The following is a 19,279-nucleotide window of genomic DNA, read 5'->3' on the forward strand; positions in this document are numbered from 1 at the left end:
ATCTCGAGTGAGTCAGCCCCCTTCCTTTGTCAGTTTGGGACTGCGATGAGGTAATGCTCACCTGACTCTGAAAAGGGGGGTGGGGGCAAAGCCAAGAGGGAAGAAAGAACATGATAAAAGGGAGAGATGTTTCCCAAGCTCTTTCTTTCTCTTCCACCTTCATCTATAGACATCACCATCAAGCCTCTGAAGCACTGATGAAAGGGGAGAGCCTAGCTGAAGGGCAACCAGCCAGTCTGTGGTGAGAAGCATCTAAGTTTGTAAGGGCATTGAAAGTGTTAAGATCATGTTAGAATACGTTCTGCTTTTATTTCATTTGACCAAATCTGGCTTTTTATATTCTGATGTATAATCACTTAAAATCTATCTTTCATAGTTAATAAATTTGTTTATTCTACCTAAAACAGTGCATTTGGTTTGGCATTTGTGTCAGAGATTCCTCTTGGGATAACAAGTCTGGTACATATCAGTTTCTTTGTTAAATTGATGAACTCATATAAACTTGTAGCGTCCAGTGGGCATAACTGGACTCTGCAAGAGGGAGGTTCCTAGGGTTGTGTCTGGGACCAGAGATATTGGCTAGTGTCATTCGATTTCACAATCCAAGGAGCAGCCTACATACCAGAGGTTGTGCATGAACAGCCCAGGAGTTGAGGTTCTCACAGCAGAGCAGGGTAAGGCTGGCTCCCAGAGTCAGGGATTGGAGTGACCTAGCAGATCACCGGTCCAGATAACACCAGAGGGGAACATCACGATGGAGTCTGTCCACACTGCATTGTAAATCTGGGTTTACAGTTGCTGGACCTGGGTCTCACAGCCATGCTAAGGCATCCACACTGCACTACACAGAACTTCTGACTCAGGTCTGTGGCTTGAGCAGCGTCCATGCTGCAAAATGACAAGGCATGGCCCCGAGTTACAGCAGGACTCAGGCTCTGACTCACCCGCCTTTCAGGATCCTGGGTCCTGAGTGTGGGCTGACCCAAGTTAGACTGATTTCCATGTGGACAGAAGCCTAGGAAGTGTGCATACCCTGTAAGTGCATACCCTGTAGACAGATAGCCAGGAGAGGCCAGAGCAGCTATCTGTCCTGGAGTAGTAAGGAGGTTGTAGGGACACCAGCAACAAGTATGCCCTTCCCAGGACGGCAAGGAGGGAGCAGCACCCAATGTTTAATTTGTGCCAGAGCTGAGCCTACATACCTCTAGGCTTGGCATTTCATGGCCCCAGCATGTCTGGGCTTGCGGCATCAATTCTGAATGTAAAAAAACTATTTGCACCCCAGCACCTCTTTCATTACAAATGAAGCAGTGCCTGTGTAACCCACACACCTCCTGGGTGTGGTATTCTGTCCCATGTAGTGGCACTGAGACCACTTAAAGAGAGAGAGATAAAATGAGTCTGCTCTACGGCCTTAGGTAAGAGGCAGTTGGCTTTAGCTCATGTGGTAGAGGCTCATGAACTCCAGAGGCCCCAGGTTCAATCCCACCCACCGATGACCAGGGTCTGCCGGCGTTACACCTGCACCAGATTGTGGCTACAGCTCTCAGTGTTCTCCGTTCAGCTAGAAAATGAGCTAAATTCTGCCCTGGCCCTGCCGCTCCCTCTCCCTTCTTGGCAAGGGGATTGGAGCCTTCATTGCTCGGGAAACATTTTGAGCTCCTCCGGTGAAAGGTGCTGGAGACATGCAAAGAGCTGGGGTCAGGCTGTTACTCTGACATTCCCTTTGCCTGCACGCAGCAGGGAGGTGCAACAGCTGTGGCTCACGGGCAGTGCTACGTGAAGATGTCTTCTGCAGAACTTCCCAGCACTAACTTTTGGATTGACTGACCGGGATGAGGGAGGGAAGGCAGTGAAATCAGACTGCAGACTAGCTGCAAGTTCTGTGTCTGATGCCTTATGGCAGCCTGGAAGGCAGGTCTGTATGAGTGCTTAGTGCAGTGGATATCCCTTTGTTCTGATCTCCTGGATGCAGGAGTTACTCTGTGTCCCATAAAAATTACTGACCCATGTTCCAAATGGCAGTAGCCATTATCTGGAACATGGTTAGCGCTCATGTAGCATCTTTATACAGTACCAATGCCAGAGGCATTGCAGGAGTTTGAAGGGTCGGTAGGTTCCCCATATATCTATTATGGGAAAAGCTTTAAAAGAATGGGACATAAATTAATTAGACACCAAAAAGAGGGGCAGAATGTTATCAGGTACTTGAGAGTTAATTGCACTTATGCTAATCTTGATGTATTCTAATGACATCAGTAGGGTTATCATGTAATTCCAGAGTAATTTAGCAATTTAATTAATTTCTGCTAATCTATTTTAAATACCTGCTCTTCTCTCTCTTGCTCTCTCTAGGAAGGGAATGAGATGTCTAATCTCCAGTGCTACCCACTCTACTTGGGGCTATTTGAAAGTCGTTTGATTTTTTTCCATTTGCTTTTCTTCCTTCCCTGTTTTTATCCCAGTGGACAAGCCCCTACAACATCACCCAGGAGGGAAGTGACCTCCACAGAGTTAACAAACATGAATAGGGAGATGCGTCCCATTAAGACTAGATTCAGGTGTGAGGACAGCTGGGTGGCTGGAGTGGTCTGTCAGCACAATCAGGTAGCAGAGAGAGTCCCCAACAAGGTAGCAATGTTGAGCAGACTGGAGTGGCTGCTTTCACTAGGAGCCTAGATTCCTGCCCTGGGTCACCTGGATTGGCTGGGCCCTTAGGACTCGCAAGTAATTCTTCAGTCTCAGAACACTCCCCACACTAGATCTGGTACAAGCCCCACAGCAAGATGGAGCATCACTTACTGTGGCCCATGTTCTCAGAGAGGTGGGAGCAGGGTTGGGGGGGTACCTTTCTGTTTCAAGAGGAGAGCAGCTGTCACCAGCTCCATTTAGCACCAATTATATGGCCTCGCCAAGATCCCGGCAAGTTGCCAACATGGCCTTTGCGTGAGATGAATTTGGTGACTCTGACCCAGCGTGTGGGGTGCCAGCTAACCATGAGCATCCACACTAACCAGGGACATCATATCCCCACGTCCCCACAGCCATCTAGGGAGCATCTTCTGTGTGTGGGGAGGTAGCACTTTTGTTGGGGTGCAAATGGAATCTCATGAAGGAGCTTTGTCTCGTTACATCTCTGAGGAACCCTGGTCACTGAGTAGGCTCGGTCCCAGCTTGTACGGGGGGTGGCTTGGGTTGGAGTGGGTGAGGTGAGGTGGGACTGGGTAGAGAGAGTGGCTGAGAATGTGTGTGTGGGGTGAGGTGTAGCTTTTCTTTCGAAATCCCATGGCCATGAGGGCTCACACTAGCTGTTCCTAGATGACCGTGCTGTGGCCTTGTCCCTGTATGGTCAGCACTGGGAGGCATCAGTGCAGATTGCCCATAGCTGTGCAGATAATGAGTGCCGGCTCCAGCTTTCCCAGTGCGCTGCAGTGAGACGTGCTAAGTACAGGTCCCCTGGGTGCCATGTGGACAAGGCTGTTGTCCTGACTAGAAATGGGCTCAAACCAGTCCTGGGCCCCATCCTCTGCCTTGCCCTGCCCTCTTCCCGGGGGTGGGGGGAGCTCAGATCCAGGTCTGAACGTGGTAACTAGGACAAGTTCAACCCCCCCCCCCGACTCTGGGCGAAAGCTCCCACTCGGTGCTCTGTGCCCAAGCCCTGGCTGTGACGGGCCAAGCCCACACCCTGGAGTGGGCACCTGCAAGCTCGATGACATGCAGATCCAGGCCCATCTCTCACCCTGACAGCAGCTTGCTGAGCTCTCTGAAGCAAGAGGAGTGATGGCTGCCTTGGCAGGCTGGTTGCAGAGGAGACAGCGCTGCCCGCTGGGGTTCCCAGTGGCCTGAGCGTTGTGCCTGGGCCCCCCATGCACAGAGACCAGAGCCAGCCCTGCAAACCCACAGTCCTGCCTAGCTCAGGAACTGGCGGGAACTCCCATCCCTCTGCCCTCCTCCCATTGCAGGGTGGGGATGGCATGGGGAAAGGGTCTGGGTAGGCCGCAGGGAAGGCAGGGCCCTGGTCAGGGACTGTGGAGCTGCTTCTGGAGGGCACTGGGAGTATCGTGGGGCTGCAGTGATTTCTGGGTGAAGCCTGGAATCCCAATGGCTGTAGAATGGGACTCCAACCCATGGCAAGGTCTGGTGGTTCGGCACGAACTATGAGGAAGGGTGCCTTCGCTGCAGCAAGGCTTCACAGCAGAGGCCACAGGGCTGCAGTGGCACCTGACAGGCCGTTCCAGCCCAGTGATTCGGGACTCCTGGGGACAGATGGTGTCAGGGCCACGAGTGAGCAGAGGAGGGCAGCAAGCAGTAGGGTGAAGTGCCCCAAAGGGGGCAGGGTGGCAGTTGGGCCATGGCACTGCAAGGAGGAGTTGTCTGTACATTGTCCTTGCACATTGAACCTCTCAGGGAAGGGTGGCATGTCCATAGCTCAGTCCATAGCTACTCAGGGAGCCTCCCCCATCTCCTTCAAAGGAAGAGCGTAAAAAAAACCACCTGCGGCTTTCAAGAGAGCTGAGGAACTGCTGCCCACCCTCTGCCTCCCGCTCTCCCTGGGGGATGTGTGCAGCACCCCAGAGGGCAGGCCATATAGGAAATCTAGGCATCTGCGTCTGAAAACATTGCCTTGCCCGCTGATGGATATCTGCACTGCAGTGGGCTGGCCACTGCCTTGGCTGACCCTACAGTTGAACCCAGGTCACCCAGCACTAAAAAGCACACGCTGCTGCAGCATGTGCTGAACAGCTAACCTCTGAAGGGGGTGGTGTGGTGCAGTGACGGACTCACAGCCTTTGGGGGTCAGGCACAGAGGACGGTAACAGTGTGTTACAGTAGCACTATAGCCAGTGAGGATCAGTTATTGCCTGATGCAAACTGGATTCCGTGGGCACCTGATCAGGGTAAATAAGAATCTGTGTCATGCCAACAATGCCCTGCCATCGCCTCTGTGCCCTGCATTGTGTATGTTCCCCTGAGAAAAGCAGAATGAGAGACTAGTTCACAGGGTTTTGAAGTAGGGCTTCCTGGGTCAGGGAGGAGAGCAGAGTCAGCAGCTATGTGCTCTAGGGTGGGGAGGGAAGCCAGTGGCATGACCATGCTATTTTGGGGGTTAGCAGTACCAGCATGGGTGTATTATGGTGGGTAGGGGCAGCAGGAGAGAAATCGGAACATCTGGCCTGTGGGACATTCTGAAATTTTGAAATTTGTTTTCATCCAGTATTGGGATGTAAAGTTGAAATTTTCATAGAATGGAAATTCTGAAAAAAAAATCTCACTTCTGAAACATTGAAATAACCTAACTGAAATGTTTAATTTTGATATATTTAAATACCATATAATATTAAAATTTATATTTATAATGTAATATAAAAATCAAACTGAAACAAGAAAATCAGAATGGAACAAAATGGGAAACGCAAAATGAAATGAGAAAGTCAAAGCAAAAAACTCCATTTTGAAATATTTTTATAGAAAACATCATCAGAATCAACACATTCCCATGAAACATTTTGCAATCAATGAAACATCATTTTCTGATGGAAAACTGTTCCATCAAATTTTTTTCAACCAGTTCTAGGCAGCAGAACAAGCAAGCTATGGCACCCGGGGGAGGCCATGAGACACACCATGATTGTGCTCTCTGGGGAGAAGAGAGCACAGCCATGTGCTCTGGAATCAGGATGGAGTAGCAAGAGAAGATGCCGTGGAGCTTGGATGCTGGTTGCAGGAACTGCTGTGGATTCAGGAGATCCCAAATGAGATGGGACACCAGCAATGTTGCAGTACTACGAGCCCTCCACATGCCTCCAAACACAGACACAAAACTACAAATCCGGTTTGTTCTCACTGGGTTTTTATTTTTATTATTCAGCTGCCCCCCAGCAGCGTGTATGAGCCATTTGGCATGCCCAAAGGGGAGGAGATCTGTACATGGTGCTGGTTCCCAGCTCTCCCATGGTCACGCGGCTCAAGCAGCATTTCTCTCCATTTCATGGAAATGTTTTATTTTTAAAAATATAGTAGCTGTGGAAAGCAGCCCTCTTTATAAACATTGATGCTGGAGTGAAATGCATCATCATCATCATCATCATCATTGTCATTATTATTAGCTCTCCTCGGCATCTGCTTCCACTCATGCTGGCCCTGGCTGGACTCACCAGGCCAGCTGCACTGCACCATCTGTTGTAGTCAGGAGCGTTCACACTGCCAGAGCGAGCGAGAGAGATATCCTTCTAAAAATAGAAATATTGTGCTGAGTCATTTGAAGTGAACAAGATACATAAAACACCAGCATTAGATTAACATTAGCTTGTCAAATACTGCTACCCGCTGAGTTGGCTTAGTGCACTAGCAGAGATGGATATCCCTGCTTCCCAACCTGTAGCCTAAGCCGAGTAGCAAGAGAATGAGAGGAGAGACATAGCTGTTTATAGTGTTGGGTGCTACTTTTTGTGTCATTCCTGCTGGGACTAATAGCAAAGGGAGCTGTTCCAGTGGATTACAAACCAAAAGAAGCCAGACCCAACAATGGGTATTCCCAGAAAGGATCAAAGAAGAGACAGTTATAAATAGGGAACAGTAAACACAACCATTTGGAATAAGACACATCTATAATCACAGGATTCACTGGTGCAAACGCCCCTCCCCCCCATTCCCATTCCATACAAAGGACTCTGGTAACAATATCTTCATTCCAGACTTGGAGCGAAGGTGAGAGTCTTAAGGAACAAAGAAATCTCAGCATCGGGGAATTTGGTTGGGCAGGGAAGGAGTGGGTAAAAGGAAGGGAAGGAAAACAGAAGGTGTAGCTGGTTCAGGTCCTTTGCAAGTTCATTTGGTTTTCCTGGAGAACTCCTAGGGCTATACCTGAGATGAAGAGGTCTAGGAAACACTCCATAGTTTGATTAAAATGTGGTAAGTGTTTTGTGCCTGGGAGAGCTCTCCTTGCTGGGACTTGTCCATCACGCATGCCCCATACAATGGGAGAGCAGCTTCTCTCCTCCCTACACCTCTAATGCAATGCAAGCCAATGCTGATGTCCAGAGGTGATCTGTCATGTAACCAAAATTTCCCTGGTGGGTGACTGCTCATGAGAAATGCCCTGTGTACTGTGGATAGTCTGATTGTGAGAGATTGAGTTCTGCTGGAGCTCCAGGGCAATAGCATTCTGGGGGAATTCTTTCACCTGTTTCTTATACTCTAAGAAAGTGCATGCCTTGGTGGCTATGGCAATGATGTTCTTGCCAATAAAGATAGTGGAGACCCTGCTGTCCTGGAACAAGACCATGTTAATGGCCCGGATGAATATGGTGACAATGTTGATGGTGACCAGGCTCAGTACAGGGTAGAGCATCATTTTCTGCGGAGCAATGTGCTCCCCTTGCATGCTAATCTCACTAAGAGAGACACAAGGCAGGATCAAGAGCAGTATGTAACAATAGAAGAACATGAGCCCTTCTGCCCAGATGGGAAGCCCAGTTTTGTGTGGCTCCCACAGGTTGGCCTGAATGTCTAATATATCCAGCAGGTCCAGGGCCACCCAGAAAAGGCGTCCCCGCAGATCCTCCTTCTTCCTGAAGGTTCGTATGTACTCCATGCTGTCCAAGGCCACCAGCACCAGGTAGAGCCCTGGCACACAGATGGACAGGAGCAAGGTCAAGGCCTTCCTGGCCACCGTCTCCAGATTCTTCTTGTCTGCTTTGTAATTCTGAAATATAAAATACAGCTTAATCTCCAGCACAAAGATGTAGAGAAACCACAGGATCATGGCGTAGCCCCGCTTGGCTGTTTTCACCTCAGCCCCCACCCATACCGCCACATAGCGCAGCACGATGAGGAAGCAGATGTCTCCCACCAGGACGATGATGCAGACGCCAATCTTCCGTGGCCCTTGGTTCTGCTCCACCAGGTAGGCGTCCATGAAGGCCATACTGGTCATGATGACAATGGTGGTCAGACACACGTGGCGTTTGTCAGGCGGCGGCAGCACCATGGTGAGGTGAGCGCCTCCTTGTTTCACTTCAAGCACAAGCCTGCATCAAGGGAGGAGGCCCATGGGCTGAGTGAAGAAGCTCATCAGTTATAGACAAAGCACCAAGGCCACCAGGAACAACCCCCCATAAAAAGTCCCTGAAAGGACAAAGCAATAGACAATCCCGGCTCTCCAGGGTCTCACATCAGGGTGCTGCAGCAGAGAAATGCACCAGAAATTCCAAGTCACCCTTCATAACAGCTGATCCCAAAGGCTTAAATCCAGTAGCTCTGCTCTTTAGGCAGCAAAGCTGGTCCCACACTGAGCCCTCAGATAGATCCTCCACGACATCGCCTAACACTCTCCAGTGCTGTTCCCAAGGGCTACACAGGGGTTAAACACATGGAGCCTTCATTAAGAAATCCTCTGCCTCTTTGCTGGGTTTCCCATTGTGGTCAGTAAGAGGGGAGAGAATGCCCCTGAATGGCCTGTGGGCAGCAAGTTAATGTCTCTAATGCGCTTCGTAGCACCAAGCCGGAAATTCTCCTCCAGATCACTGGAAATCAGATTAATAATCAGGCAAGTGAGTCAGATCTGTACTGCCAGGACCCAGTTGGGGTGTAAGAAAGGCAAAGCAGCTCAGGAAATGGCGCTTTCCTCCTGGTGAACGGCTCAGGAGTCAGAGATTAGGGGCTTCTCACTACCTCCGCTGGAATCTCATTTGTATTATCCATGGTGAACCTTGTTCATTCTTCCTGGCATAGGGTTTAAAACCTTCACCTCTGGCCCACCATTCACTGCGATCTGGAAGAGACCAAGAAGAATACTGGTTAAGGGCCTACCAGTCACAAATACCAGGGGTAAAAAGATGCATTTGTGGATGTTCCTCAGCTTTAGAGGTGATGGGTAGGCTCTGAGCTGGACTCCCTACTTGTAACTGAGACTCCAAGTCCTGCACACTCAGTCTGCTTTAAACCTGTGTTAACCAATGCTACCAGAGTGTGCGGGAGGCTAATGTCCCTCTTCTCTTCATGCACAACTTAAATATGTACTAATATTAGAATGCCTGCCTGTGACTCTGGAAGTGCAGAATATCTTTCTATTCAGGGAGATGCACAGCAGGGTGGTGCAGTTACATGGATTTGCATAGGAAATATGCATCAAATGGCAGAGGAATAGAAGCCTCTTCCTAAGAACCCCAGCCCTTAGGTGCAAGAGAATCCCTGCTGGTCTCTATCGGACAGCAACACAGTGTGATGACTGGCCTATCAATTTACCCTCATTGTGAGCTCAGCTGTGAGAAGGGAGGAGTGGAAGGTCCTAAGGTGTCACAATAACCTAAACAGCTAATGCTGATGGGAAAAGGTGAAAAGGAGAGACAGAGGGACTGAATCCAAAGAAAAAGGCTATAACTCAAGGACTGTGTTAAGCGCATGCCTGGTAAACAGGAACAGTGTGAGACTGAAAGTCAATGAGCCAGTATTGGTGTGTCTGATATTAGGCTCAATTGGTGGATGAAATAATGAGGGGATGGGCTGCTCTACTCACCACGGCCTTCAGGGTTCCTTACAGAAAGAGACTTTGGGAGAAAAACTGGCTACTGGAGTGACTTTCACCATCATGGCTGCCACCCCCACCATCTCCTGGGCCCAGCCCTTCTTTGTGCTGATCCTGAGAGGTGTCCTGACCCAACCAGGCCGGAGAGAGGGATCCCAATGACATCACCACCTCCACCAGCTGTGGCTGAATCCCAGCTGCCACCTGGGCTGTGGGACTTTGCTAGCTTTGTGTATTCTTTTCCTTCCCCACTTTATTTCTTCTCTTTCCTATTCCTCTGATTGTCCCTTCTGTCTTAATAAGAATTTGATTTAGCTGGCCAAGACCATCCATTTTACAGCACTGCTGTGCGCCTGTGGCCCGATGGAGGTAGCTAAACCAGAGCCTTGAATAGCCTGATGCTGGTACAAGTTTGCTAGGTCTCGGTGTGGCTGGTCAGATCATGTGCTGGGCCTGTGTTTTTCCATCAGTGAGGTTGCATGTCAGAGTCAACCCCAGAGACAGAAGCTGCATTTTCTGCCTTTGCTGTTCTTTTCTCTCCCCTCTTGTTTGTCTTGTTTTGTCTTCTTGGGAAATGAGATCCTATTTAACAACAGCAACAATGACAGCCCCAGCCCCTCTCAACTAACTTCTTCTCTTTCCCCACAAATGGACAGTTCTTACCATCTAAAGGATTGTCAAACAGGGGCTTTTTCACTTTAAAGACTCTCTCCAGCTGCAGGGAAAGGGAACAAGGGATGTTGTTAAAAAGAAAGCCTCACTTAAAACTTTGCATTTCAAACACATTAACTGTTTTCCTTCCTTTCTATATCTTTAGTAAAAGGTTTAGAAGACTGTTGAATGGGGTGTTTGCCATGGCACTGAGCAGGTCTCTGTGTACCAAACCCTGAACCTTGTTTAACACTGTTTAATACTGGGCAGGGTCTGGTTATGCCAGCACCTTATATTCCATCCCAATTAACACACCACCACCTTTCAAATCATGCATACAAAGAAGCATGGGCGACAAGTGCTGTCCAAGAGGCTCTGTGCGCTTTAATGAATATGGGCTCCAGTTCAGGAGCTGTACCAGTGTGGAAAACTAGGAGGCTCCCTCGCTCCACAGACAGGCAACAGTACACAAGGCTATGGTTCTGCCAGTGGCACAGTTGGGCATCAGCATTCAGTGTAGTATGGGCTGGGTGATAGCTACAGGGCAGATCACTGCCACATATGTGGTGGCCCCCAGCTTGGCCAACACACTGGGGATTGAACCAGGGGCCACTGGAGCTAAAAACATGAATGGCTGCAGCGAAAGAGTCAGGCAGTCGGGGCTGGGGCTGTAACAAACTCCCATTCTCTGTGGATCAGGTACAGCGAGGAACCTGTAGCACACACTCACCAGTGGGTTACACGGAGCCCTGGCCAAACTCAAAGCAAACAGGAAGTTTAGCTTTTACGTCATTCTTGTCCCTACAGTCCTAGTGCTGGATGTTACAACCTGGCCCAGCCCCCTCTGTACGGGCACCAGTCTCCTGCAAGTGGACCTAATTGCTGGGTTTCATGGACTTCCAAGCCATTTGGGTCTGGGTAGAGTCCAGTCCCTGAGTCGCTAGACTGTAGCTCACAAAAGCTTATGCTCAAATAAAAGTGTTAGTCTCTAAGGTGCCACAAGTCCTCCTTTTCTTTTTGCGGATACAGACTAACACGGCTGCTACTCTGAAACCCAGGGATATACTCTTTGCGATAGTCTTGAGGGAATCTATTTCTTAGCCATTACCTGCACTAATTTGCAGAAAGTTTGGTAGGAGTTGTAATAGAAAGAAAGCCTGGGACATGAGGCCTGGAAAAAGAGGCCAGGCATGAGGTGTGAGGCATGAACTAATGTAGTGGCCAGGCCTTGCGAATATAGAGCCGAAGTCAGGCTGTGAGCAGAAGTCAGGCTCTGCCTCCATGCACGTTCACAGTACCTGGCCAGAACAGGGCTGGGATTACCAAAAGACACACATTCCTGAGAAGTGCTGGGCACCGAACACTCACGCAAGCACATTCCAGAAGGGTGGTAGCAAAACACCGCAATACCTAGTATGGAACAAACACACTCCCCGAAGATAACAGGGACACACTTCTCAGAGTAACAGCCGTGTTAGTCTGTATTCGCAAAAAGAAAAGGAGGACTTGTGGCACCTTAGAGACTAACCAATTTATTTGAGCATAAGCTTTCGTGAGCTGTAGCTCACGAAAGCTTATGCTCAAATAAATTGGTTAGTCTCTAAGGGACACACTGACTCCCCCAAAAGATAAGGTCAGGATGACAGTCTGATTGAGAGAGATGTTTTAATTGAACCAACAGGTACAAGGTAAAGGGTGATAACTAGCCACGTCAGAGGAGCAAGACGTAACTTGTTTGTATTGGTGTATAAAGAGAAGTCTCAGCAGGAGTGTCTTTGTCTAGCCGAGGGGGGAATGGGAAGTCCTGCCGTTCTCTGAGCTTGTCCATTGTGACGAACATACATGTGTTAGTGCTTCTGTAGAGTCTACAGGATACTAGGACTGTGCTTCATTAACAATAAATCTGGCTGGGTGCCTTGGCTACTAATCAGGTCTTGTGGTCTTTGTGGGCAGTTTGATCGAGGTCTGCTGTGTCAGCTCTCTGGCCAGAGCTGAGGCAGCACACAGAAAGAATACAGGCGCAGCCGATGACTGACAACAGAAGTCATTTATATTGGCTGGCCCTGGTGCTGGTATTTGTGCTAGTGAAATACTGTGCAGCAGTTTGGGGGAGAAGTTGGCATATTCATCACGTGATTCAGATCTGAACTTGTACCATTAGTGGTTGCCTGAGCCGTACATTAACATCTAATTTCTACGTGTTGGCTCTAATAGCTCCTCCAAAACTTTAAGACAAGATGCCTTCACCCTTATAACTGCATGGAGGGCTGTGCCAGATGAAAACAAGCTGCCGCACACAAGGCTGACATGGTTCCAATAGGTGCAAATAAGCACCGCACACTTCCCACAAGAGCTGCCTGCCTCTGGAAGAAAACAGCTAGACTGGCAGTTCCTGCTAATTGCCATGACTGACTTTGCAACATCCTTTTATAGTGGACATTCATGCACTCATGTCCAGTGCTGCTGGTCCGATGCCCAGCTCAGGTGAACAAGCGCATATCAGGGCCGACAGCTGTGTCTCGCAGAGTGACAGCAACTGTGGGTTAGACAGGTGTGCTGGTCAAATGTCAGAAGCCCAAACTTACATTCACCTGTCGGCAGACTGGGACACAGATCATGGACTAGCCTTAACAGGCTGCTGACTGGAACAGTCTGCCACCGGTCAGAAATTTGGCTTAGTCCAATCTTCACAGTGCCAGCAGTGCCTGCCAGCAAGGCAGACAGTCAACATGGGGTGGAGAAGTGCATGCTTAGAAGATCGCAGGGTGGACTGCAACATTGTGCTACCCTCAATGATCCATCAGTTACATGGCTGAACAATCTAGATATGTGATACACATGAAAGAAGAAACCTCAGGGTGGCACTTTGTGACCACAACTTTGGCCTTGGCCAAAAATGGAGGTTAATAAGCCTACTACAGACTTGGCTAGTAGAGCTGATTCTTCTAGCTCAGGCAGTAGAGGTGTGTGGTCATCCAGAAGTCCCAGGTTCAATACCCCTTGCTAACAACCTATCCAGGGGTGTGGTATTACCGTAGTAGCCACCCACTTTATTTTCTCCCTCTCCCACAAAGCAACAGGAAGGCTCCACTCTCCCCACCTCTGCAGCAGCAGAAGGCATGGCCAGCAGTGGTAGTGAGTAAGAGGCCAGGTGGCTGCCACCTTGGTATTATTGGTTGCTCCCCCTGCTGTAGGATGTCTGCATTCTCAGGCAGACCTTAGTGCCTTGGTTACAGTAGGGGCAGTCCCTCCTTTCTGACTGATCTTCCCAGACTTAGGCAGCTATCACTGCATGGGTTACACATGGAGCTGTTCCCTCTCTTAAAGCAATTGTCTCAGGCTTTCTGCAGACTCAGGCAGACACCACTGCATCAGTTACACTTGGGTCACATTCTTAACCTTTTCGTCACAACCGCAAGGGTTGGAAACACATTTGTTTTAACGGAAATGAAGCTGAGATTCTGATGTCATCACATGGGTGGGAGTCAGTGTCTTAGGTACCTGCGTATTGTGCCTGTGTCAAAAAAAGGCTAATGTAGTGCCCATCTTTAAAAAAGGGAAGATGGAGGATCCTGGGAACTACAGGCCAGTCAGCCTCACCTCAGTCCCTGGAAAAATCATGGAACAGGTCCCCAAGGAATCAATTCTGAAGCACTTAGAGGAGAGGAAAGTGATCAGGAACAGTCAGCATGGATTCACCAAGGGCAAGTCATGCCTGACTAATCTAATTGCCTTCTATGACGAGATAACTGGCTCTGTGGATGAAGGGAAAGCAGTGGACGTGTTGTTCCTTGACTTTAGCAAAGCTTTTGATACGGTCTCCCACAGTATTCTTGCCAAAAAGTTAAAGAAGTATGGGCTAGATGAATGGACTATAAGGTAGATAGAAAGCTGGCTAGATTGTCGGGCTCAACGGGTAGTGATCAATGGCTCCATGTCAGGTTGAGAGCTGGTATCAAGTGGAGTGCCCCAGGGATTGGTCCTGGGGCCGGTTTTGTTCAATATCTTCATTAATGATCTGGAGGATGGTGTGGATTGCACCCTCACCAAGTTTGCAGATGACACTAAAGTGGGATGAGAGGTAGATATGCTGGAGGGTAGGGATAGGATACAGAGGGCCCTAGACAAATTGGAGGATTGGGCCAAAAGAAATCTGATGAGGTTCAACAAGGACAAGTGCAGAGTCCTGCGCTTAGGACGGAAGAATCCCATGCACCGCTACAGACTAGGGACTGAACGGCTTGGCAGCAGTTCTGCAGAAAAGGACCTAGGGGTTACAGTGAACGAGAAGTTGGATATGAGTCAACAGCGTGCCCTTGTTGCCAAGAAGGCCAATGGCATTTTGGGCTGTATAAGTAGGGGCATTGCCAGCAGATCGAGGGACGTGATAGTTCCCCTCTGTTTGACATTGGTGAGGCCTCATCTGGAGTACTGTATCCAGTTTTGGGCCCCACACTACAAGAAGGATGTGGAAAAATTGGAAAGAGTCCAGCGGAGGGCAACAAAAATGATTAGGGGACTGGAACACATGACTTATGAGGAGAGACTGAGGGAACTGGCGATGTTTAGTCTTCAGAAGAGAAGAATGAGGGTGGATTTGATAGCTGCTTTCAACTACCTGAAAGGGGGTTTCAAAGAGGATGGCTCTAGACTGTTCTAAGTGGTAGCAGATGACAGAACAAGGAGTAATGGTCTCAAGTTGCAGTGGGGGAGATTTAGGTTGGATATTAGGAAAAACTTTTTCACTATGAGGGTGGTGAAGCACAGGAATGCGTTACCTAGGGAGGTGGTGGAATCTCCTTCCCTAGAAGTTTTTAAGGTCAGGCTTGACAAAGCCCTGGCTGGGATGATTTAGTCGGGGATCGGTCCTGCTTTGAGCAGGGGGTTGGACTAGATGACCTCCTGAGGTCCCTTCCAACCCTGATATTCTATGATTCTGTGATTCCTGAGGAAATCACACACCACCATTTTGATACAGCTGAATAGAGGGATACTGACTCTAAACTCCGAAGGCACCATATACTATGTATGAGTTGATCTATTTGCCAAATGATCAACCATTCTTTTCTGACAAGTCCTTATAGAATAACATGTCAAAACACATTATAGCCTCTGGATTATTGGTTAATTGTTGGGAACTGGGGGTGAGGGGGGACTGATACCAGGACTAGGGAGTTTTAGGACACTGAAGATATTTTCCTGTCCTCCTTTACACAGGAAAGTGCATTAAACTTGGCTATGTGTATGGAGCCCAGATTTAATAAAAGCTAGTTTCTTTCTTGCTTGAGGGAATGAGAATGAGAGAATGAGAATGAGAGAGAAGTTAGATTTATTGGCTGTCTAGCAGAATTGACATGGATTTTTCTCTGTTCCCATTAATTCCAGGTAATTGCACTTGCATATTTGTAGTTATGCCCCCCAAAGGAACCAGAATAGCTTATAGAATGGGACACTGGGTCTCAGACAGCAGATGACTTTGTCAAGGTCAATAAGTATGTCACTGGCCAAGACAGAACTTGAATTCTGGTCTTTTGAGTCCCTGGGGAATGCCTTAATCACAAACCATTCCTCCTGCATCATGTGTTCATGGGTGGTTTCCCTACACAGACCTCAGAGAAGCCACTTCCCCGGCATCACACCACAAACTAGGGGTAGAGGAGAAGACAAAACCCAGTTCTTCTGGGTCTCAGTTTATTTCCTTAGCTTTCTTTGCTGCTGCTGCCTCTTCTTCATTCAGTACACACTATCACTGCACTGAAATGCCATCCTGTGTGACTACTGGCCAGGCAATTCAGCTGTATGTCTCCCAGACCACAAATCCACCTGCAAAGGTGGCAGACTTGTTCCCAGGGGCAGCGTAACTAGGCTAAACAAAACTTGGCACCGTGATATTAGTGCTGTGTGTTCTACCCCCAGCTAGGCTGAGTGTGATCTAGGCAACCTCTGTTACTTTGTCTGGTGAATGGGGGACACAGGCCTTGGTCAGAGGGAAGAAGGCCCACAAGTGGTAATGGCAGAACTGGCTGAAAATGAGAATTTCTGTGCTTCAGGAAAGGCTGACATTTCAAAATTTGTTTAATCTTGAATTGGGATGAAAAGTCAAAATATCAACATTTGTCACAGAACAGAAAGTTCTTAAATATTTCAGTTTGCCATTGTGGAAACATATTTTGGAGTGGTTCAGCATTAACTTGTGCTGCCATGAGTTGCCACAGGGGTTCATGGAACTTGTAGTTTGGGTTTCCCCATTCTCCTTTATGGGCCAGGCTCCTGGCTGGACTACATCTCCCAGGATGTAGCATGTTTATGCAACTGTCATGATTCATAACTGTGCTTTAAGAAGAGAAGAGACTGCAATGTATTGTGGGAGATGATGTCCAGCCATGGACCCCAGCCCATAGAAGAGAATTGGTCTATGAGACATCTGAACAACTCCTCTGAGGCAGCTCTGGTGCACACAGATGAATGTTAAAATGCCCTGAAATGAAACATTTTGATTCAGTTGGACACACTGAAATATTTTGATTCAGGATGACCTGCCCCAAAACAAAACGTTTCATTCTGATTTTCCTGACAAAATTTCAACAAAATTGAAATTTTTCCACAGAAAATTTAAATCTTGCAGTGACTGCGTTTGTGATCAAATAATCGTTTCCATGTAAAACGCCCAATCAGCAATTAGAAGGGGAGACGTGAACACATGGCCTCCAGATACTCAGCTGACTGTGTTCCTATTAGGGTGGAGGGTACTTGTTGCAGAGGGTCTCTTAGATGCCTCACAGGAGCACATGTCACACTGCAAACATTTCACAGGTTGTCTGAAAATGAATGGAAGGGTCCAGGAGTACCAGCAAATGGAGCTCCCCGTTGTGACTGGTAAAAATTTGCAAGCACTGTTCAGAATTACTCATGTGCTATGTGAGCAGCAGACAGCACTTAGCATTGCACTCATCAGCATGAGCATCCTCCTCACACTCCTTGACTGTTCCTTGCTGCCATCAGTGCCGTGATTAGTTCTCTCTGGAGGTTTCAGATAAAAATATATAGCCATTTCTGTAACTGCGTTTTAAACTCTTGCCAGGGTTTACTGGGGATTTACAGCCGGGGATGGATAATTCCAGATACATTAGGTCTCTCAGGAGGAAATGGTGGTTTCTGCCTTCAAGTATTTCTTCTTTCCAAAGACACTGATTATTTTAAAGTCTGTGTATGCCTTGTAAAGAAGATGACGGCACCGTTTTATTTAGAAACAATTCTGCTTGTACATCCTCAGCTTTGCACTTCCCTTCCTCCATTCTGTCTTGCCAGGTGCTATCCAGCCACAGCTGCCTCCGTCTGAGGAATGGGCAGCTAGGAGAACAGCAGAGGTTTCGAAGAAGCACAAAGCCTCCAAAGAACATCTCATGCTTTAAGGAAAATTGTCCTTGGGCGCAGAAGCAATCAGAAATACCCAAATTATAATTCACTGCAAAACTGTTTCCCAGTGGAGGAGTCAGCAGTGATGGAGAAGGTGTAAGTCCTAAACACAGCACCTATTCACAACTGCGGGACACTCTTCAGTCCTTGTGTGGCTCCCCCTAATGCCCTTGTGGGCGCATGTGCCAAAGGTGGTGGGAGAGCTGGGGTAGGTTAGAAATGCCTGCAGTGCTGAGCCTGAGGTGGTAATTGGAGCATTTGCTATACTGTGACATGCACACGAAAAGCCAAGGAGACAGTCTATCAATCAGGTAAGGCACAAGTTTGCAGGCCATGGCTGTGGAGGGATACTCAGTATTAGCCAAGGGCTGGAGGCAGTGATGGATGGGGAAGCCTTACAGCCATTGAATATGTGTAGCTTGGCTGAGCTACAGCTAAGGAAGTGACAATGCTAAGTAGGCACAGTCCTTCCTTGAGTGTGTGGGCTGCACGCCAGCACACCCAGGCTGCCCTGTGCAAGGGTGCAGGATGGAGCAGGACCACAGACCAATGGCACCCCAGGGTCACTTCCCTGTGCTCCAGGATTGGGTACTGGCTCCAACCAATGACAGGTCTAAGAGTCAGAACCCTGCTGTTACACTGTGAAGACAGGTACTGTCCTTCCTGCCTAATGAATATCCCTAACAGAGCCGGTTGGAAACCTTTAACTGAACCATTTTCCACTGGAGAATGTGGTTCTGTCAGAATGGAAATGCTTCGTGAAATTGTGTCGATTTCCCTAAAATCTTGTTTTGGAGAAAAAAATGGAAAAAAGTTCCTGTTTCGACATTTTGTGAAGGAAACATTTTGATTTTTTATGTTGAAATGACTTTGCCCTATAGGCTGTTTTTATTTTGTGTAATATAATATAAAGTGATATAATTTACAAATTCAAAACTGAAATGGAACATTTTGATGTCATCAGAACAAAATGCTTTGATCAACCCAAACATTTTTTTCAGAATTTTCTTCCACAGAGGATTTAGAAATTTTTGGATTTCATTCTAATTCATAATGAAGCCAAATCTCTGAAACTTGAAATCCTTCACAAACCAAAATGTCCAGTCCATACTCTGTACAGCTCTCATCCCTAGTATCCAGCCTCTGCCTCCAGTGTCTCCCACAAGCCTAGCAAGACGTGAACAGGAATACACCACCCTATCTAGACTGGTGCTTTTAGATTTCAGACTCAACTTTGTTTGAACAACTCACTGAACAACAGAAATTCAAAATGCATCATGATCTCATTATTTCCAGTTACTGCCTTCCTTCCACATCAACCCAGACTGGGCAGAGTACCCAAGCCAACATCATGGGTTGGAAACAAAACACAGACTCAAAAAGCAGACAGACCTAAAAGACCAATTGCTGCTCTCTATGCAGGTGTGAACAGCAATGTAAGGAAAGTCCCCACACATAAAATACTATGACTCCTTGGCAAAACGCGAGTCCCCACTGCTAGTTCCATGGAGAGATTTCCAATGCACAGTAATCTGAACAGTTGGCCGGGCACTTTTATATAGAAACCTACTCAAACAGTAGGCCCGAGAAGTCACCAATACAATTAACCAGCCCCAGTCCTCTGCTGAAGATCATGTGGGCAAGAAAATCTCAGACAGTCTGCGATTCAGGAATCAGAAATGTCAG

The 19,279-nt window shown here is 48.0% G+C and overlaps 1 protein-coding gene across 3 annotated transcripts in view; it reads right to left on the minus strand.

The window, feature by feature from the left end:
• Window positions 1-5,451: 5,451 nt before the first annotated feature.
• LOC140916532 (transmembrane protein 121) overlaps window positions 5,452-19,279 on the minus strand; it is a 186,065-nt gene continuing 172,237 nt past the window's right edge. For 2 of the 3 annotated variants that reach the window (XM_073358186.1, XM_073358187.1), the window contains one exon: window positions 5,452-8,773. In XM_073358186.1, the coding sequence (XP_073214287.1) occupies window positions 7,052-7,990 (939 nt within the window). In that variant the 5' untranslated portion in view covers window positions 7,991-8,773 and the 3' untranslated portion in view covers window positions 5,452-7,051. The remainder of the gene's footprint in view (window positions 8,774-19,279) is intronic. The other variant, XR_012160542.1, reaches the window with a different exon arrangement.

Source organism: Lepidochelys kempii, chromosome 8, assembly GCF_965140265.1.
Source record: "Lepidochelys kempii isolate rLepKem1 chromosome 8, rLepKem1.hap2, whole genome shotgun sequence".
Lineage (NCBI taxonomy): Eukaryota > Metazoa > Chordata > Testudines > Cheloniidae > Lepidochelys > Lepidochelys kempii.